At 42.5% G+C, this 20511-nt stretch overlaps 1 protein-coding gene across 1 annotated transcript in view; it reads right to left on the minus strand.

Annotated features, from left to right (window-relative positions):
- Positions 1–15697: 15697 nt before the first annotated feature.
- SLC35D4 (solute carrier family 35 member D4) overlaps positions 15698–20511 on the minus strand; it is a 57490-nt gene continuing 52676 nt past the window's right edge. The window contains exons 14-15 of the mRNA XM_009984466.2: positions 19167–19231; positions 15698–15758 (exon numbers count right to left, since the gene is read on the minus strand). Of these exons, the coding sequence (XP_009982768.2) occupies positions 15698–15758; positions 19167–19231 (126 nt within the window). The remainder of the gene's footprint in view (positions 15759–19166; positions 19232–20511) is intronic.

Genomic DNA, 20511 nt, shown 5'->3' on the forward strand with positions numbered 1-20511 from the left:
ACATTTCAGTACTGGAGTTTTATGGTAAAACTTCTTGCAGCTTCCCTGGTTCTGACTGGACACCCAGAAAGCTGGAGGGATTCATCCAAGCTCCCCAATGCTACATCCACACTAAGCTAGCGCCATGCTTACGGACATCGTTCAATTGCTGTTATCCTGTGGGATTACACCCCTGTCCAGTCTTCTCCTGTGCTGGTTCACTTAACAAGCCTTGCCCTCGACATGCCCCACACGGATCCTGGAAAGTCAAATACTTACATTTATGGTATTTGTATTGAAAAAAAAAAAATCTCAACTGTGAGATTTTAGCTGAAGCCTTACCTCTCTAAGTTTGGGAGTGCTTGCTCAGAGTATGGAAAGGGCTTGTGAGCAGAACGTAAAGAAGTGGGATGTACCAGAGGATGTGAACACAGTAATGCTTACTTTCTTTCACTCTTACTTTAATCAGTTTTATTATTTCCTTCAGTTAGGCCAGGAAACATCCAGTTTCTTTACCAGCTTTGACTCCTTTAAATTCTAGTACGAAAATCGCCTGCGTATGATTGCTCTGGAGGATCTGGAAAGGTTACACACGTCAGGACAAATGGGACTTTGATGCTGTTGCTCACCCTCCATTTTCAGGGGGAGGGTGACTGTGCTAGCTTACAGTTATTATTCGTACTTATCTAATTACTGATATAGATACATTCCAACAGGATTGGGGAGGAGGGGGTAAAGAGAAAAGCATGCATTTAACCTCCCCGGTGCAACGCCCCACGCCGCTGCAACCCACGCATCACTCGGTCGACTGCGGAGCGAGGGGAGGGGGGGCCCTCAGCGCTCCTGCTCTCTCCTCCTCCTCCTCCCGGCCCCCATGCAGCCAAGGAACAGAGAGCCTGGAGCGCACCTAACACCTATGGCTGCCCTGCCAGTTTATTCAGCCCAAAAAGCCAGTGCAGTGTTGACCTACAGGCCAACAGGGTCTGCGGGTCTGCTAGAAGGGCTTCCATCCTTGGCTGCATCCCTTTCCACTGAAATCATGTATATACGTTCAAGATTTGCTTCTGATCGCAGAGATCTGTTTCTAATAGCGACCACTCAAGGCTAAGTGGAAGCTTTACCTTTCTGTAAAGGCTTCTACCTTTTGCTTTTGAGTCTGATTTTTTTTTTTTTATGTTGCTTTATAGTATTGCAGGGAAAAAGCAAATTGTGATTGCAAGATGCAGACTAAAGAATGACAGTCTTACGGTAGTCTTTAGAGACGCTACTGAATCACGCTGTCACATCTTTTGTCTTCTGTGCTGCTACCCAATCCTGATCTACAGTTTACACGGATTTCTGGAATGAAATCTGATTGCTGGAGACTTTCTGCTTTTCGTTGTTGTTGATTTTGGGGCAGGAAAGGAGTTTCAGAGTGATGTTCAGTTACAGTTTGAATGTGGAATAAACACTTAAGATGGTGATGATGTTGCACTGTTCACTTAGGAACGTATATAAAGCCATATGATGCTAGATCTCAGAGCACAAAGCTTGGTCAGTACAATTATGGTTAGGACAACGGGCAGGATTTGCCCCCCTTTTCTCCCCAACCCTGGGAAAATTCAGGCTGAAGTGGTAGAGGAAATCTGTACCAAACAAAAAACATGTTGATTGTTTTCCTTTGTCTTATATGGTAATGAGTGTTGATTTACAAATGATTTTAGGTTCAACTTTAAATAGTTTGGGAAAATAATCCATTCCATATCACTTGTTCTGTTTTGAAATTATATACCGTATACTCTACCATGCAGAGTTTATTTCTTTTCTAAAAAAATAAATAAAAGGTTAAAAAAAAAAAAAAAAGAAAAACCCAGACTCTTTTGCACCAGTGACAGTACGTATAAATTATTCCATTCTCTCATCTTTATGTGCCAAATGGTTTTGGTTTTGTCTTCCCCTGGGACATAAAGGTGCTTATTAATAAGCCAATGGTGAGATTGCCTGAGAGCCCTTGTCATCTCCTGGCATTTGTCTACCTGCAGAGCCCTCACTTCCAGGATCTTTCCTCCAGCCAAGGTCTTAAACTTCTTCCCAGACCATTGTTTTGGGTTTGTTGGGGTTTTTTAAGCCCTTCTTTTTGGCACCAGCTCCTCTTCCTGGAGTTGCCAGGCCCTGGTTCTCCCAGTCCAAACGTCAGCGTGTAGGAGGATGAGGCACAAGCAGACTCCTCACAATTGCTCATGTCTCACAACCCCTGTTCACTGGAGAATTTGGGATATGCCACTTGGGTTTAGTCCAGGTGCTAGTAAAATTTACAACTGGCCTCGTACCAGTTGTAGTTCACGAGCAGCTGCTTCCACTCGGGACATTGAAAGTTCAGTTTTGGACATTCATACACACACACACTCGTTTATCCACCACTTATTGACATTCAAGCTATTTTTTTCCACCTATGACATCTCCTGAATCCAACACATAGCTAGGCAGTCTCACCAAACCACATGCCTTTATTGTGCATTTTCTTTCCATGTGAATAGTTAGGTGAACGGTTTGGCTCCTTACCTCCACCCATCACTGTCTGCGTTCTCTAGAGACCATCAGCTGTAAATTGTATTTGTGGCAGTATGAACATTAGCTGGATTTACTCAAACCCCAGAACATACAAACATACAGAAAAATGCTGTACTAATCATTTTCCAAAACTACTCACTAACAAGGAATGGCTTCTTTGGGATAGTCTGTAATGTCTTTAAATGATACAACTTCAGCTAATTGCTCCAGCCTCTTCAAGTACGGAGCCCACAGCATAAGTCTTCCCTGAAAGCACTGAGGAGTAGTTTGTTAGGAGATGATAACGCCCTCCCACAATGCTAAAGGATTTTGGCACCAGGCCCCACATTAAATATTTTTTTTTTAAAAAAAAGGTAAAAGTAGTTTAGTGGGGCGAGAGACAGAGCAATCACAGCAGTGATGCCAGCATCACTAGCTGAGACTGAAATCTGTCCCAAGTTGCACCTTTGGGGAGGGAGGGAAGGAGTGTGGGAGGCAGACTTGAACTTAATTTGCTCATCTTCTGTTGTAAACTTTGTAGTGTAGAGGGGAAAAAAAGAGAAAAAAAAAGAAACTAAGGTGCATCCCTTTGAAGAAAGTTACACACAAGCAAAAAGGCCCTTCTGAAATCCTAACCCTCTTCCTTCCCACTAACTTCTCTGTGAGCCCATACAGCCAGAGACTCCCTGCCTCAGCCTGGAGCTCACTGGTCCCGCTGAGCTCAGAGGAGAGCTTTTCAGTCACTACAAAAAAAAATCCACAAACTTTGCCCAGACCCCAACAGCAAATACCAGGACCAACAGCGAGAGGAGAAGCAATGCTTATAGTGTGCTACAGGGGAAGAGCAGGATCTGTGCTCCTGGAAACTGGCCTGTATACCTTCACAGCAGGGCAGGGGGGACCAAGAAGTTGCTGAAGTTGCTCCTGACTTGAGCAGCAAACATTTCCTTCCTTTAGTGAGCACTAAAGATTGGCTACTATCATAAGTTAATTTGCCCTTTACAGGCATTCCTCTAGCCTGTCATACACTCCTTTCCAGAATCTTGCTGAGCATCATCCTAAACCAGCTAGGACCCTTGCCTCTGCTACGCTGTTTAGACAGATGCTCCAGGACTTAATTCCTCAAATCAGAAGAAGCCTTCCAGTTTGCAGTCAAATTTAATTGGTGACTAATTTATAACTTTTTGAACTCCTGTCAGTATTTCATCTAACTTGAAACTGTAATCTTTCCCCTAGGGGAACTCTGGGATGGGGAGTCCTCACCAGTAGCTGCTATTCTTAACATAATCCTGATTTTAGCTAGACAAGATAGTAAAAGAGAAAGGAGAGGCAAGAAAATAATCCTCTTCCATGAGCTTCCAAGTGCACTGAAGTGTTGCCTTGGCTAACAGCAGTGGATACGTCCGTCGAGGAAGAAGCGGTACAAGCCAGCTTTTCTGAAGCACTGGCATGAGACCTGAACTTCCTTAGTTTTCAATTCACCAGCATCCATGAGCTAGCCTTTAGCCTCATCTCTCCTTTCCCTTCAAGCACATGCAGACACGAAGGGCAAGTTTCCCTCTTCCCCACTGCTTCCCTCTACCAACAGCTGGAGGGTTTTTACTTTGGAAGCTAACTGGGAGAGCAAGAGGATGAAGAGGCAGAAGAGTTAATTTACAAACCAGTATTACATCCCCGGTGTTCACACAGAGAGCCTGTTTACCAGGAATGGATTCTCTTCATTCATTTAGAAAAGGGAATATTGGGATTTTCTTTCAGTATTTAGACTGAGCTTTAGAAAAGATTTTCTTCAGCACCTGTAGTGGCTGGAGCCTTACAGCAAGGAAAGGTTTGGAGCCATCTAGGCCACCTCAAGCCACCTGTTTTTCCACTGTTGCCACGCCATTCATGCTGCCCACACAGCTGCACTGTGCCGGGTTTTCACAAAGGACAACGGCATCATGTCACAGCATCGGCTTTTAGTCTCTCACACGAGAAGACAAAAGGGTCCCCGTTCTGGTCCCTAAATCTCTGTCCGTCTGTTTGCGTATCAGGAACCCCTGAGAGTGCACAGGTCTCGGCTCCTTCTCTGCCTCTCACACTGAGCCAATCATCACATACACACAAATTAAAACAAAAAGGAGGTAAGATGGCGAATCTCAACATGTTTATAGAATGCTAATGAAAAAGAAAAAAGCAAGCTTACCAAATGGTAGGCGCAAGAGACGCGTCTGCCCTCCCCTTGCAAGGAGCACACGTGGCAGTCCCCAGAGCACACTTGTGATGGCCTCCCCCACCCCTCCGTGCCTCAACATGGGTCTTGACTCCCAGCCACTCTGGATGGGGAGGGAAGATAACGCACCAGGAATAGATTCAGAAGAATTGCAGAGCTGAACAGTCTTGACATGCTCTGTGAGGGAGGGAGGAATGGTTCACGAAATTATAAATAAGCAGCAAACAATGGGAGCCCGTGGTTTCTGGCACTATTTTCTGCTGGCAACCAAAGAAGCCCGATGTATTTTTGTTGTTGTTAAAAAGAAAAAAAACCATAACATAGAAACATAGTAGCTGTAAAGTTTTAAGAAGATAGATAAAAGACTTTTATTGCTAAACTGCTCTTATGCCACTCAGAGCAAAAATAACCGAACTGTTACCATCCGAGCTGGATTAACTGTCTGGACCGTGCTGTTTCCCCAGTCCCTCCCCACTTGTCGGCAACTGGATGTCCCTGAAGCATAACGCCTGTGTGACCACCCCTAACCAGAGACTTGGACCCCAGACACTTTCCTCACCTCGTCCCACATCTGTGGGTGAAAGCACAGCCTGCCAGGCAATCGACTTCTGCCAATTAAACTGCCATGTGCAGTCCCTTTCCATTGGGAAAGATAATAGCTCTGGCTTCAGCGCAGGGCAGGAGCACGCGGTGAGCCTGGTTCCCATCTCTATACATTGGCCACCTCTTGCTTGCGTGTTGGGGTAAGACCTGGCTGTGCATTCCCCCACCACCCATTTGGCTCTCCGTTAAAAAGAAATCCACAGTGCCGGCAAGAAGGGAGGCAAGGGGCCATCACCTCAATTGTCCACGTGAGCATCCCTAGAAGAAATGGGAGAACTGAGGCATGTTAAAAACATGTCCAGCTAAAGAAAGGAGAATTCAAGCAATGACTACTCACTATCATCAACATCATCATTATCTTCATCTTCATCATCGCCGTTTAAGAAAAGGACCTCTCTTCTCCCACCAGCTGTGAGAGGACTAAAAGGGCGCTGAACAGTGTGGCTGAAATGCAATCATTAGCAACCTTCCTTCTGCCTTCAAGGCCAAAGGTGAGCTACGCAAAGAGGGCTAGCTCTGCGCTCTGACCTTCCATGATGCAACCTGCAAACTAACGGCACTGTAGCTCCTCATGGAGCACAAGCATCTTAATGAAACATCTAAGCATGATTTAGACATTTCAGATGGACAAAGTCCAACACATTTCCAAACATCAGTAGGTTGTTACAATTTCAGTCTCTTCCAGTTCTCTTTTTTCTCGTCAAAACCAGACCAACTCAAGCTTATAAGGAATCCCAGGGCATTAACATGCTCATCTTTCAAAAGCGCACAGCGCTTTTGAAAGCTCGATATTTAATGCCTTCTTCTGGAGCAACATCCTCCCAGTTATCTTGAAATGTCCTCCAGTGAGCAGCAGGCACTGGATGTCAATGAGCATCTGGGATATTTCCATGGGCAAAGATTACAATGCACACAAAGCCAACACCAGAACTGCAAAGTGCTCATCTCCCATGACAGCCCAAGATGTTCATTAATGTTTTCTGAATCCAAGACTCTGCAAGCTGTCATCTGCCTTCCAGGGTGACCTGTATATCATCTTATTTCTGTACAGATTGGAGTTGAATTAAGACAACAACCTACATAGAAGGAAAAAATGACTTTTTTTTTTTTTGTCCAGTACCTAATCTTTCATTTCCTCTAATCTGAGAAATACCATGCCGAGTTAGACATCTACCAGCCAGTGGAGCATACAAGGCATTGCATTCAGATGTACTCTCTAAGGAACATTTTAGATATCACAGTTTAAATTATGGATCATGTACATTGATTAAGAACTATGAGATCCTGTTTCCTCTTTCATTCCTTGTTAGGTGCTTTTCACTTGACTGCTGCTGTTTGTCTTTCCTTTTTCCCTTTTAGTTCACCTTTTATTATTTCAAAAAAAGCCAAGATCAGCAGAAAGAAGCTGGTGCAGTGCTGGGAGTTGGGGCTGGCTCTGGCTGACTCTTTCACACGGTGCATCCGGAGCTGCAGACTCCACCCTTCATCTGATTTATTTTAAAAGCCTGCTGCGTCCATTAATGGAAAATTGGACTCTGTTCAGGCTGTGATGGTGTCTATGGACAGGAAAATGGAAAGATTCAGATTAAGGCTGCAGGAGGCCAGGAAGAAAAATATCTGGTGAATTTAATTGATGGTGGCAGCACAAATATTAAGGACAAATATTAAAGAAATGGCAGTCTGTGACCCAAAGCAGATCCTTAGTTAGAAGGATAAAGAAGGGTAGCATGCAAGTCTGCAGGGCCACAGGCTTGAGAAATTGAACTATTCCTCACCAGCGGGAAGTTCAGATGCTCTGCAAAATTGATCTTTTGAATGTATACGATAGGACATCTATCACTGTGACGTTAAATCCACAAACCATCCAAGTTATTCTCTCCTTAATTTCGTAAAGATCTGAGACATACCTGCTGACGCTTGGGTCTCCCCTGCTCGCTTCTGTACTCATCATTAGGTTTGAGAAAGTGGTAGGAGTCTCTGGGACACCATTCTGTAGTTTATTAAAATAAGCAGCTGAGTAGAGGGAAGAAGTCCTGGTAGTAGCCTTTACTGAACACCTGATCAGACATTGGAGAAGCCCATCAAGGCACGTGAAAACCCATCTGCACCCAGGCTGCTGCTCTCCACAGAGCAGAAGCCAGTAAATCAGCGAACAGACTTTTGAAAGTGCAACTGAGCTTAGATGCTAGCAATGGGATTCTTAAGGGGAAAAAACAGATAAATAAGAAGCTGGAAAAACAAGCAGAATTGCTGCTCTTAAACCTACTGACTGCATTAATAACAATACTGTCCTTATATGATTTTATTTTCTTTTGCAGTTACCAGTGTAGCAATAAAGTAAAAGAAATATTTATTTTTAGCATAACTCTAACTATGGTTGTTCATATAAGACTACTATAGAATTTAGGAGGAGATGAAACCAATATGATGACATGGAAGCTTAATGTCTTTTACACAAAAAAAATCCCAAAACTCTAGAGCCTTAAAGAACGCTCCAGCTGAAATCTCATGCCATGATCTTGCTTTATTGTTTGTTTTTAAACCATCACATGGAAAATGATGATAGAATTCTATAGCAGGAATATATTTTTGGAGCAGTCAAAAATATTTCAGTGTACTTTGTACCTTCCTATTAAGGCAAGATAGCCGAATCTCCAGTCCATGAAAGAATTTGTCATGAAAGGAGATCATGAAGTCTCTCAGGAGAGACCAACATGAAAGACATTGGGTCTTTAGCAGTATGTTCCCTTCTCTCCTTTCCCTAAAAAACATAAACACTTGCAAAATCCTTCCAGTCTTTACCTTTGGATGAAACGATTGAGTGGACTGGGAGCTAGTGCAATGTAGCATTCCATTATTTTCATCCTCCTAGCTGAAGTCACAGCCTAAGACATTCCCATCAGCACAATCATCTGTTTAAGGGAGCTGTATCTAGCCTGAAGCCCATACGAAGTGAACAGTTATCATGATTCATTGATAAGCAGATTTAAATTGCAAGTTTAAAAGAAGATACGGTTTATTAACTCACAGTGCAGAACATGGTAATAGACCGAAGTTTCCTCTAGTCTAGAAAACTCCCCCCATTTTCCCATGAGCTGCTGAAGCCCCAGGTTCCGGCAGCAAGAGGTTACACAATCCTCTCGGCTGTTTTCCACAGCATTTACTCCTTTAAAATTGACTTTCCACGGTTTCAAAGAGGAGTGTGAACCAGAATAGTGCCCTTGTGTCATGTTTTCAGAAACAAGAGTAAAAAACGAGAGAGATTTTGAAGGGAAAGGGGAAGTCATTTTCTAGCTTTCACACCAATTTCTGTAGCAGGAGGTTAAGGGTTCCTCCGTCAAAACCTTCAGTGGCGCTGCCTTTGCAATTCAGCATTTGCTCTGCTGAACCACACTGCTTTTCTCCAAAGATTTCTGAATCACAGAGGGTTTTTTTTATGGGTTTGTTTGTTTGTTTTAACCCAAAAGAAAACAATATAGTTGCGTTTTTTCTATCCGAGAGGCTGCGGTAAGCAACTTACCCATACAACACGGCTATTCACAACACAAGCCGTTCAATTCTTTGCTCAGCAATTTTAATATTCCACTTTGAATACAGCTGAGCCACGGGAAATTCTGTTGTGTAAGGCTCTCCGTGAAAGTAGAGATTTATTTTCTTTGGTTACAGCTCATCAGGTCTTGAGGCTACAACCATCTGTGTTAATCTCCACACAGTCTGTTCTTATTCATCATCAATAACAAGCCCAAGGAGCACCCATGCTGAAGACAGTACGAACAGACAAGTCTAATGAAGAAATAAAAGCTGCCTTGCTGAAATTTTTAGCTTCTGTGCCTATCCTACATCCTAATTCTTTGAATATAACTGGAGACATTAAATGAGAGAAAACAATTAACTTTGTCCTGAAGGAGCATAACGTTTGGTAGAAAGTTCAACTCTGTTTTCTGAGCGGCCATCGCTGGAGTGATTTTCAGATCTGTCTTTGGCAGTGGGACAGCCAGAAGCAGGATGGCAAAGAGAAAAACTTGGATGCTGTTTTCTTCTGCCTGCCAAAATTTATTGTGTCTCTTACACTACAGCTGTTGGGGTGTTCTCCACTAACTGCTGAAATTTGCTACACAAGCAAACCAAGTCATCCAACTGCTGGCAAGCGAGACCCAGGGCAATGCCTGGAGAGTCAGCACACAACTTTACTTCTAGTTTTATCTCCAACGACACCAAAATGGGGTTGGCACTTCTGTCATTCAGCTTAAACAAAGAAACTCACTGTAAGGGCTAATAATGCTGAGCATCCCTGGCAACATGCTGATAATCTTTTTGCTGGCATTGGACTGTCTGCAGGGTTGCAGACTTATAGAATCATAGAATGATTAGAGATGGACGGCTTAAATTCAAATTTCTTCTGACTGCTCTAACCTGAATGAACTTCTTTTGCTAAGTTGTAAACATCTGGAAGTAACTGGCATGGAGCCCTCCCCTGAGAAGGCAAACAACAGACTGGTTTCCAGACATCAGTAAGGGAGAGGTGACTCCTTGAGAGAAGTTCTCCATGCCTTGTTTGAAACCAAAGCTCATCCCTTGATGTCCCAGAAGGTGCATGACAGAGAAACAGAAAAAATCCCTTCTGGTTCTCATCTCCAGCCAGGCCTCGAGGGGATGATTAGCCGGATTGGCTTGGTCTCCACAGCTTTCAAAGGAAGGTCTGAGAAATATTTGCCTTGCAGTATTTCCCACCCCAGTCAACGAATGCTTTCTGCTTTTGCAATGTGACTGCCAATTAGAGCAGCATAGTGCTTACAGTGGGCATTTGCAAATCTCCAAAACATTTATATCATAGAATCACAGAATGGTTTGGGTTGAAAGGGACCTTAAAGACCACCTAGTTCCCACCCCCCTGCCATGGGCAGGGACACCTTCCACCAGATCAGGTTGCTCAAAGCCTCATCCAACCTGGATTTCTGCTTAACAACTTCATGCTCAAACCGTAGTCCTCTTAGCAGAAGCTTTAACCCTTTTGTTAATCTATCTGGTGTTAGTGATACTCCTCTATGCTTAGGCATGGCAAACAGCATTCCCAGCTCTCCACCTTTCCTTTCCATCTTTGTTGCCTAATGACTTAAGGAGTCTAGCTCCAAACTACCAGTTTCTCAATCCAAATATCCATTTTCTCTAAACAACATCAACTCTTCTCCTTATCAGTTTCAAAGGAGTTGTGCTGGAGGCTTGTTTTATTCAGCCAGCTTGCCTCAGACAGGCATTATTCTTACACAATATTACAAGGTGCTGGATGCCCACAACTCCAGCATAAACAACCTTGGTGCACCAGCTTTACTCATTGTCAAGGAGTACAGAAATCAGAAGTTTGAGTGTAAACACGGTTCAAATTCCTACAGGAAAACAAGCTTTATGTCTGCCTGGGAAGGCGTGCTGACCCTTAAGTACTTGAACCAACATAAATCTTAGAGTAGAGCAACCATCACTTCAGCCTCATCTGAAAAAGTGCAAGTTTGCCTCCCTCTCAAAATGACGTTTGTGGAGAGTCATGAAAGATACAGGACTGCTGAGGGCAAACGGCAGCAAAAAAAGATGGAGCACTCTCAGCTCCCAAGATTACACAGCATCAGCTTTGGAGTCCCCAACACAAGAAGGACATGGAGCTGCTGGAGCGGGTCCAGAGGAGGGCCACGAAGATGATCCGAGGGCTGGAACACCTCTCTTATGAAGACAGGCTGAGAGAGTTGGGGCTGTTCAGCCTGGAGAAGAGAAGGCTCCAGAGTGATCTTATTGCAGCCTTCCAGTACTTAAAGGGGGCCTACAGGAAAGCTGGAGAGGGACTTTTTACAAGGGCATGTAGTGATAGGACAAGGGGCAATGGATTTAAATTGAAAGAGGGCAGATTTAGATTAGATATAAGGAAGAAATTTTTCACTCAGAGGGTGGTGAGGCAGTGGAACAGATTGCCCAGAGAAGTTGTAGATGCCCCATCCCTGGAAGTGTTTAAGGCCAGGTTGGATGAGGCTTTGGGCAACCTGGTGTAGTGGAGGGTTTCCCTGCCCATGGCAGGGGGGTTGGAACTAGATGATCTTTGAGGTCCCTTCCAACCCTAACCATTCTATGATTCTATTTCCTAAATGCAGACCTGCGAATGCAGTTACGGGATTTCATCCATTGCCAGACAGGAGTGTTCAGAGAGGCTTGCACCCATTTTACTATATCCTTCTATATACAGGCTTCTCTATACAGGCAACAAGCTGGCAACTGAACAAGTTCTGAGCTATATATTTTTAAATCTTAATGACAGAGCATAAGACAAAATATACTAAGCATGCTCTCAGTGTGGTTTTCAAAGAGATTTTGTATACTGTTAAATCAAGGACTTACCATGCCAACTGGCCACCCACACCTATTCTGGAAGACGAGATATTTATTAAAAGGTAGAAGAGCACTATGTGACTGCTTTCCCTTGCAGATAGTAAGGAGAAGGTACGCTCTCCACTTCAGTCATCAAGAAGAGAGAGCACAACTTTTTCACAAGCATTATTCCAAAAAATAGTGAATTTTCTAGCAGAAACCAAGGCTTACACCATGTCACTTTCAAAGCATAGTTTAAAAAGGGTTAAGCTTCTCAAATCAGGCAATTAATATGGAAATGGTTACACAACCTTCATGGGCTCCTTTAATTCCTTTTTGGGACTAAACAGACATGTATTTGTAATATACCCTAATAAAAAAAAAAAACCCACAAAAAAACAACAACAACTTTGAATAAGCCACACATTTTTCAGAAGCAAATCTCTTCCCATTTTATCTCCTGGTACAAAAGTATTTTGGCCTCAGTTTTTTTCAGTTCTGCCCCTAATCTCCTTCCCCTCACCCACACCTTCTTTTCCAACAAAATGAGCCTGTCTCCCTATGTCTATCGTCTGGAACAGGATTAAAGTTTCACACTGAGCCTGCTGCCTGGTTCACAGTAGCAGATGATCTGTTTGAATGCTGTTCATTCAGCTTCTGCTCAGGGCAGGACAAATTTGCTATGGAGTTTTCTTCATCCCACCATCTCCTTTAGCTTACGGGTAAAACAAAGCTGGAGGAAACCTTTCCTTAGCACTCAGTACAGCTCCCAGCAACTAACTTTTCTACAATACTTGATAAAAGCATCCTTTTCAAAACATGTCCTATGTTGACATCACATTTCTTGAATTCTTCAGATCATCTTGTTTGAGAATGGGAAGCAAGAACATAAAAATATATATATATACACTCATCCACCTACTTGGACATAGGTGTTAAAAAGAGTAATAGTAAATCAGAACTCTAACACTTACCAAACATTTTAATAGGTCCATTGCTTTTTAAAAAAAAAAAAAATCACTAGAACAGCTTTTCCTATTCCTTTTTGCTACGATCACTTGCTCTGCAGATTTTCAGCTTCAGTATTAAACTAATACTGAAAGATTGGCATAGATCTTCCAACACGAAGCACAACAGCCATGCAGCAATAAGCAACAACAGAATCGCTTCAGTGATAAGCATCAGGTTCATTTAATTAATTTAATAACATTTTCTGCTGGAAGCTGTCACAGCTGCCAGATCCATAAGATTGTTTCGAAACAGCTTCTCTGTTGCCTGCATTTTAGTAACCCACCTGTAGTCAATATCTAACAGCTTTACTGTTTCAGTCTTCTTTCAATGGCACTTGGCTTTAAGCAGAGGCTCTTTATCACAAAGGCCAGCCACACGCATGATAAAGAGGCTCTGCAGCAGATAATACAAGCCTTGCCCAAAACCAATTACTTTGGGAGAAAAAAAAAAAAGACATTTGGAAAATAAAAGTGTAAGCAAGACAAGATCAAAAAGGTATTACATGATTCAGGACCGTCTCTGTCAGAGGGGTTTGATCAAAACCAGTAGATGTGAAAACAGTGTGATGGGACAGCCTCCAGTGATCTGCTGCCTCTCAGAAAGACCAGCACGCTCCAATTTCTGTCTCTAGTCCCATGTGCCAACAGCCCGAGAATTGGGGAATCTTCAGATGGTAAGTTCCTTAAATGACAAATACTGATAAAACCAGAGGTTTTTCTACCAGCTGAGCTACACACCCATTGCTTTGCATTCAGGCATTAATCAGTGTCATTGCATCTTCACAACATAAAGGAACTCCTCTTTCCTCAGAGCTGTGTGTTTGTTACTTTGTATCTTTGACTGACTGCAAAAAAGGTTAATTAGATATAAATAATCCACCCTTGCATACTTCTTCTCTAAATTACTGAACATAGCCGTTCACTAGTCTTGCGACAGCCATCTTAAGCTTCCCGCAGCCGCCCCAAGCCTGCCCTCTGCCATTAAAATGCTACAGCAACCCTGCATGCTGATTTGGCCGCTGGCTTTCCGCTGAGACCACCAGTCTGGGTTTTGGTACATTGCTATGAACAGCACAGACAAGAGAGAGGAAGAAAAAAATCCAGACTGCAGCCTTGAAAGTTATGCAAGAAGAGAGGTACACGATGAGCCTTCCCCACCGCAAAGGTTCCAGCTGCGATTGCAAAACCTCGGCTATCTCACAGGGACTCTTTCATGAGGTCTCCCAAGGTCATTAGTCACTTCAAAATCAGCAGAAAGGTGGCATGGCAAGGATCTTATCATATTGCCAGGACTGGCTGGCAGAGCGAGTTGTCTGGGGAGAGCCAGCATGCTGCAGCCATCACTGCCAGCACTGTCTGAATTTACTGACTGGAAGGCCATGAGGGTCCATGGCTGGCTCTGTCTTGGCTCACTGGGTGTAAGCATGGGCTCAACTCCCCGTGTCATGTGGCTCATGTTGGTTTCTCCCCCTTTCTTCCCAAATCTGAATTTTACCACCTGGCAAGAAAGTGGCTCACTCCAAACTCAAGCCAGAGCATGACCCACATGCATGGACAACATGCCAGTATAAACAGACTCCTTGTGATTAATTTGGATAACCTTAGGTACAATACAGGCCTCAGTACTTCTCTGAACTCTCTTTTTTAAACAGAAGTTTACTGCAATCCTTTCTAAAATTTACCTTCTTTGTTAAATTATGATGTTTTATTTGAAGTTAAAATGTAGCCATACTTTAAAATCCAGTGGTGGCATTTGTTAGATTGAAGTAGATATCCCTCTGCTAACTGTAGCCTTCTAAAAGCCATTTGTCTTGTCTAGACTAGTCACCTAGTTTCCATTTACAGAGAGATAAGCACTTCCAAAGGGTCTTTCAGTCATAGTAACACAGCAATCTATTCAAGAAAAATCATCTCTGTGAGGGCACCCCTCTCCTTCCATTGACTGTGAAGGTAACTGTCAACCTAGATTAAGGGACTACACTTTAAATATCTAATGTCATGTGAGGCAAGTCCCTCTCCTCAATGAAGATTTGTTATCAAGCTACTTTTACCATGTAGACTTTCCCCCACAGTATTATCAACTCATCATTCAATATTACTTTCACATAGATTTCTTTCCCAGGCAGTAATATATCAAGACTAATTTCTAACAGCCATTAAGCAACCAGAAAGGAAATTATTTCAAGAACTCTTGAGATAAATTGCCTTACACTCTTTATGACATTCATTCAAGTTCATAATCTTTGTTGCCTCTTGCAATAATTTAAGAGACAAACCACTGCTGGGAACAGTACATGTCCCTCCACCCCGTCCAGCTGACAAAAATGTACAGAGTTCAAGAGAAATCTCAGAGAATGGGAGAGGAAAAAAATACACAAAGAGCAATCACTACAGATACTGAGATTTATTGCTGATTTCCCTATTCTGCAAAGCTGTCAAACCACCACAGTTCCAGAAGGGGATTATCTCCAGAAGCCTCACGGCCTCAGTCACCGTGCCAGTTCAGATGACGTGACCAGAGACCTGTGTGCGGAGGCTTGCTGCTTACAGAACAGTTGGAGACAAAATCCATCCTTCCTGATCCTGAATTCATGGCAGGATCTGGGCTCTGACATTGTTTGGTACAATCTGCTGTCAGCTTCCAACAAAAAAACCTGGGGACATCCAGTGGGGAATGCTGCTTTTCCTGAGTTCACTTCCCTGTGCAAGAAGGGAGGTTCTGAGAGGTTCTCACACAGAGCCATCAGCATGAGACAGTGCAGTTTTTCCTTTACCACATCAATCAGAAATCGTTTGTCTTGTGCTTTGAGGCAAAGGCTCCTAACCATCCTGCCAACTATGCTGCTCTCTTACCAGCACTATTAATAGCATCGTTTTTCTTTCTTAATAAAAAAACAATAGGTCTCTTTTCTTGTGTTTGGTTGCACTTCTTCATCCCTGCTGCCGCATTTTATTCATGATAGGATCTCTAGGCTGCAAGTCAGCTCTTTTCCAGCTGGTGAGATCTGGTTCCTCTTTACGTGCCTGTTCTTTCAGTGTAAACAAGCAAAGCTTCTCCAACTCCACTGATCACAAGGCTGTAAACAAAATATACCACAAATTTAGCATCAGGCCAGTCCCTCTACTTGATACAATGCCAAACAGCATAACATTGAGAGAAAGGTATTATTTTGTCCAAACACATTTCAACCCAGAGACAGTAACCCAGGCGATTTTTTCATTCGTCTTGCTAAGAAAAGGCTGAAACCAGAAATGTCTTGTTTAAATGATCTCATCAGAAACTACTCTTCCTATATTTTAGGGCTTGTGGTATTCACGTGAAAATACACACACAGAAATCCAGATAGATAAGGTTGCATCTAGTTACGAGAACAGCTGCACATCCATACACTAGCAAGACTAGGAAAGGAAGGCAGGAGAGTTTGAACCTCATTAGGTTAATGACTCCCCCTTGCAATTTCTGTTTGTGTTCTGTCCTGAAAACCTGCCACTTGACAAAGTCAGGAGGAGGTGTAAAGCCTAGGTTTTGGGGACTGACGAAATTGGGAAAAAGAATTTTGCTCTGGGGAGATTCCACTGGCATAGCAAGGCCAGTAGAAACTCCCGTGTTTACTGAGGAATCTGGTGAAGGAACCTGCCCCAGCCCAAGTGGCGTGTGTGTCCAAGTGCTTCCTTCCTGTGCTGCTCACAGCACAGTGGTGGCAATAACACTTCTCTCCAAGACTCAGGCTAGAAGAAGGGCTCGAAGTCAGGATGAATGGTCTTACAAACAAAATAATTTACCAAAATAAGCTATCAACCCACTCAATCTGTGCAATAGTTAATAATCCCCAAATCTTCTCTGCTATCTGTCATAGCTGACAGGAATATGGTAGGATACTGACTCGTCTACCCTTTTATAACAGTGCAAAGCTAAGTGTACCGACCTTTCATCTTAGCCTCATGGCTTAGTTAGCTTATGAAACAGAAAAGCTCCTTAATGAACTTTAGAAACAAAACAAACTTCTGTTCAGTTCCTTTGTAAGGGGACTTTTTTTTTCCTTGAAAAAAAAAAAGGCATGTAAAGCTGAAGGCTCTCGACCATTTAATAGCATTACATTCACTTAAATCTTAGTTTTGGTGAGCTGTTTTAAAAATCACATAATTGCCCTTGTTCCTGAGAGGAACAAACATTGTATAACAACAGTACAGTACAGTAAACAGCCCTGGAAAGTAGGTGCTACAGACAATCTCTAGACAGTCCACTGTGGAGACAGAATACCTTTGGACGTGGAATTACTAACAGAGAGCAAAGGGCTGCGAGGGCTGCAAGCTTTGCAAAAAGATCTAAAACACCTGAGTCTGTCTGCCTGTAATCACTAACAACCTTTGAGTACTCTTCTCTGGAGAGGGTTAACCTTCACATCTTGTCTGGACTTCAGCTCGTTATAAACACACCCTCTGCATTAATTCCTTTGGAAGCTAAGGTTGGATAATGTATTCTTTATCCTGAAGAAAAAAAACCCCACTGCATATAGGAAGACCTAAAATGAACAGAGCCTTAGAAATGACTCAATTTTTTTTTTTCATTTCTATAGATGTGTTGTTTTCTACAACATTTTTAACAGAGACTTTAAAAAAAAAACCCTATCTCTGATGTATCATTCTAAAAATTAGACTGGCAATTCTGTACAAATGATAGTACATTGTACGGCCCAGTTGTGTAAAAAGGTGCCTGCATCTAAATTGTTCTTTAATATCTTATGTCCTACATCTGATAAGACATACATCCTTTCTGAAGGATTTGAAATCTCAGGTACCCATGTGCCCATGCAATCCAGATTACTAGGCCAAGAGAAACCATCATTGTAACTTCAAGATGAAGCAGAGCAAAAAACATGGCTAAATGCCAACCCTTGATTTACCTTCAATTTACCATCTGGCAAATTCTCTGGATTCTGTTTATTGTGGGGTGACAGCTAACTGCCTTTGCCCATCACTCAGAAATTAACATGATCCTGTCCATGACAACACTGGAGAAACACTAAAAAACTCAGTGATTAATGATCTCATGAGTGCCTTGCAGCTGCTATCATCTAACAATTTCCAGAGCTTTGCTGATAAGCCGAGGCACTGCTGATGCACAAGCAATAACAGAACTCAAATAAATAAATAAATAAATAAAATTAATTGTTATCTTTTTAAATTACAACAATCAAAGTACAACAGTGTCCCAAGGGCTAAAGCAAAGTTTATTTTAAAGATACAGATGTGTTCATCATTTATAATACTTTCAGTGCATATAGGGCATGTAGTATGTGTGCAACTAGACGGGTCCGTGTGCTCGCATCAACAAAGGCACACATGATTTTTTAGCATACATGTCGGTGAATACATACATATTATAAAAGCCTACCTCTAGCACGCACATGACAGACCTGCACAAACACATGTAAAACATGGTGAGGAATGGCAAGTTAATGGTCCAGGCTAGGAACGGTTTAGGTACACTGACATTAGTTCAGCCTCTTACACAAATAGGCCACATAAATGTATTCCACTCCAGAACTGAAAAAAAATGACACGTGACTTATTTTGGTATTTGAGATTGCATGCACCTAACACACGTATATATATATATGGGGCTGGTTTAAACTGAGGTTCTCCTTCCTGTATCTTCTTTATCACACCTGAAAAAAGAATATGCTGATTCTATTCAGTGCAGAGCCGAATCTTTAGGATGGCAATCAAACTGCCATGGGAAAAAAGGAAGCTTAAAGCTTTTCAAAAGTAAGCGGATTTTTATTCTAACCATAAATCTGTCCTCAGAGATACCTGCCTAACCCCGTATTTAGTTGCTATTTGCATTGCAGAAGCATTTAGGAGCATCAACCATGGGTGAGGATTGCCTTTCGCTGGGTGCTGTACAAACACAGACCAAAAACATGGTCTTTGACCAAAGGAGTTTGTACCCAAATCGTTTTATATTACTACCTATAAATTTCAGGTTAGGTGATCCGTTATGCATGACCACATGTTACAAAACCCAGAAACAGCTTTGGAAAAAGTTTGTTATCCTTATTTCATTTTATGCATTCACAGTACACACCATGTTAGGGAAACTTGAATGCACTCTATTGGTTAAAAAGATGCTGTAGCCAAACCATGACTCCTGTGTTCTATTTCCAATTCCACCACTAATTCATAGCGTGACTTTGAATGGGTCATTTATTTGCCTATTGCATCCATTTGTCTAGCTGTAAAACATGTTGAGTGAATTGCAGTGAGGCTTAATGTCCAAAATTTCCACGTTCTCCCACAGAGGCAGAAGAAACACTCTTCTATTTGTATTACTGTACTGCGTCCATCATTGCACACCTGGTTCTCCTTACATGCAAAATATTACTGGCACTAATAGAACTTGACGTTTAAAAAGTATTTCCACATGAAGTACTGTGCAGAAATTCATTTTTACTGTTAAGAAAAAAGCTCACGTAGGCACTTACCAAGAAATTGTTAGCACATTGGCAGTCATGACAAAGAAGAATGGTGATAAGCTAGCAGTGATAACCTGTTAAATTGAAAGAAAAAAAAAAACACTTTGTGAATTTGAGATATCACAAATGAAAACTGAAATACTTTTGCTGAAATTAAATTTCTGCATGTGCAGTCGCATTTTTTTCTCTCTTTTTTTTTTTTTTTTTGTTTTTTTCTTAACCATTAGATGCAGTACCTAAAATAGATTGTCAATGGACAGGAGAAACCCAAAGAGTCTGTGTTAAACAATGAGACATTGCTAAACACGGAGCTTCCACTCCAGCCCAACCACTCTTCCCTATGCAAGTACAGAGACTACATAGAGGCACCTCCTTTCCCCTCTGGTGAGTAGGAGGCAGGCCAGAAACAGCACAAAAGGCCAAAACCAGACCCAACAGACAGGGACACAAGAGTCACGCAGCCAGCCTGGGGCAGGAACCCGACTGTAGGGTATTGCTGGGAAAGCACAAGCAAATCGTGCTGCATCTTAGGCTGGGAATCCAATGGAGAAGACAGTACAATGGTCACGCATCACAGTTCCAATTTTGACTGGAACACAGCAGAGGCAGGGCAGGGAACCAGAGCAGAGGGTCCCTTATCACACCTCCCAGCTGCCCTGGCCTGGAAACCTGCTGGCTTTTACTTGCTGGCAGCAGACCGGGAGAGCAGTCAGATGCCAGGCTTGAAAAGCCTTGTATTTCTGAGGAGAATGAGAGCTTGAAATGTGTTTGTGGGTGCAAAAAAGCCCCCCCAAAAAAGAACAGGATATGGGGTAAAGAAAAACAACACAACTTCAGTAGGTTTATATCACAAATCTCTCATGACACCGAGGTGTCCTGGGCAGAGAAGCTGGGGGCAAATGACTGTGTATTTTCACAGTACTAATCTCAGAAACAGCTAGATCCCAACACACAATGGTTTGTAACAGATCCCTGCCTCAACAGCTATGGAGCTACCACATCTGTGGCCTGCACACAGTTTTGGACATTTTGTTGCCAGATGGATAATGTAAAATGGAAAGAGTTCAGAGAACAGTGACAGAGTCATTAGATGGAGGGATTGATTTTCAGTCAACAGTTAGGATAAGCAATGCCTGTGGGAAAGGAAGATTTGGTAGTGATTTAGAAGTACTTGGGAAACACGAGCACTGAGGAATGAAAGGAGTTATTTAGGATAATACAAAATTGCCCAAGGAAAAAGATGAAATTAAGAAACAAAACATGTAAACAATTATCAGCTAAGATTTCCTAATCGTTGTTTGTCTAGTTGGCTCCCAGGGGAGAGAGCAGAAACTTGTTAAAACACTACTACATG

This window comes from Tauraco erythrolophus, chromosome 3 (genome assembly GCF_009769465.1).
Source record: "Tauraco erythrolophus isolate bTauEry1 chromosome 3, bTauEry1.pri, whole genome shotgun sequence".
Classification (NCBI taxonomy): domain Eukaryota; kingdom Metazoa; phylum Chordata; class Aves; order Musophagiformes; family Musophagidae; genus Tauraco; species Tauraco erythrolophus.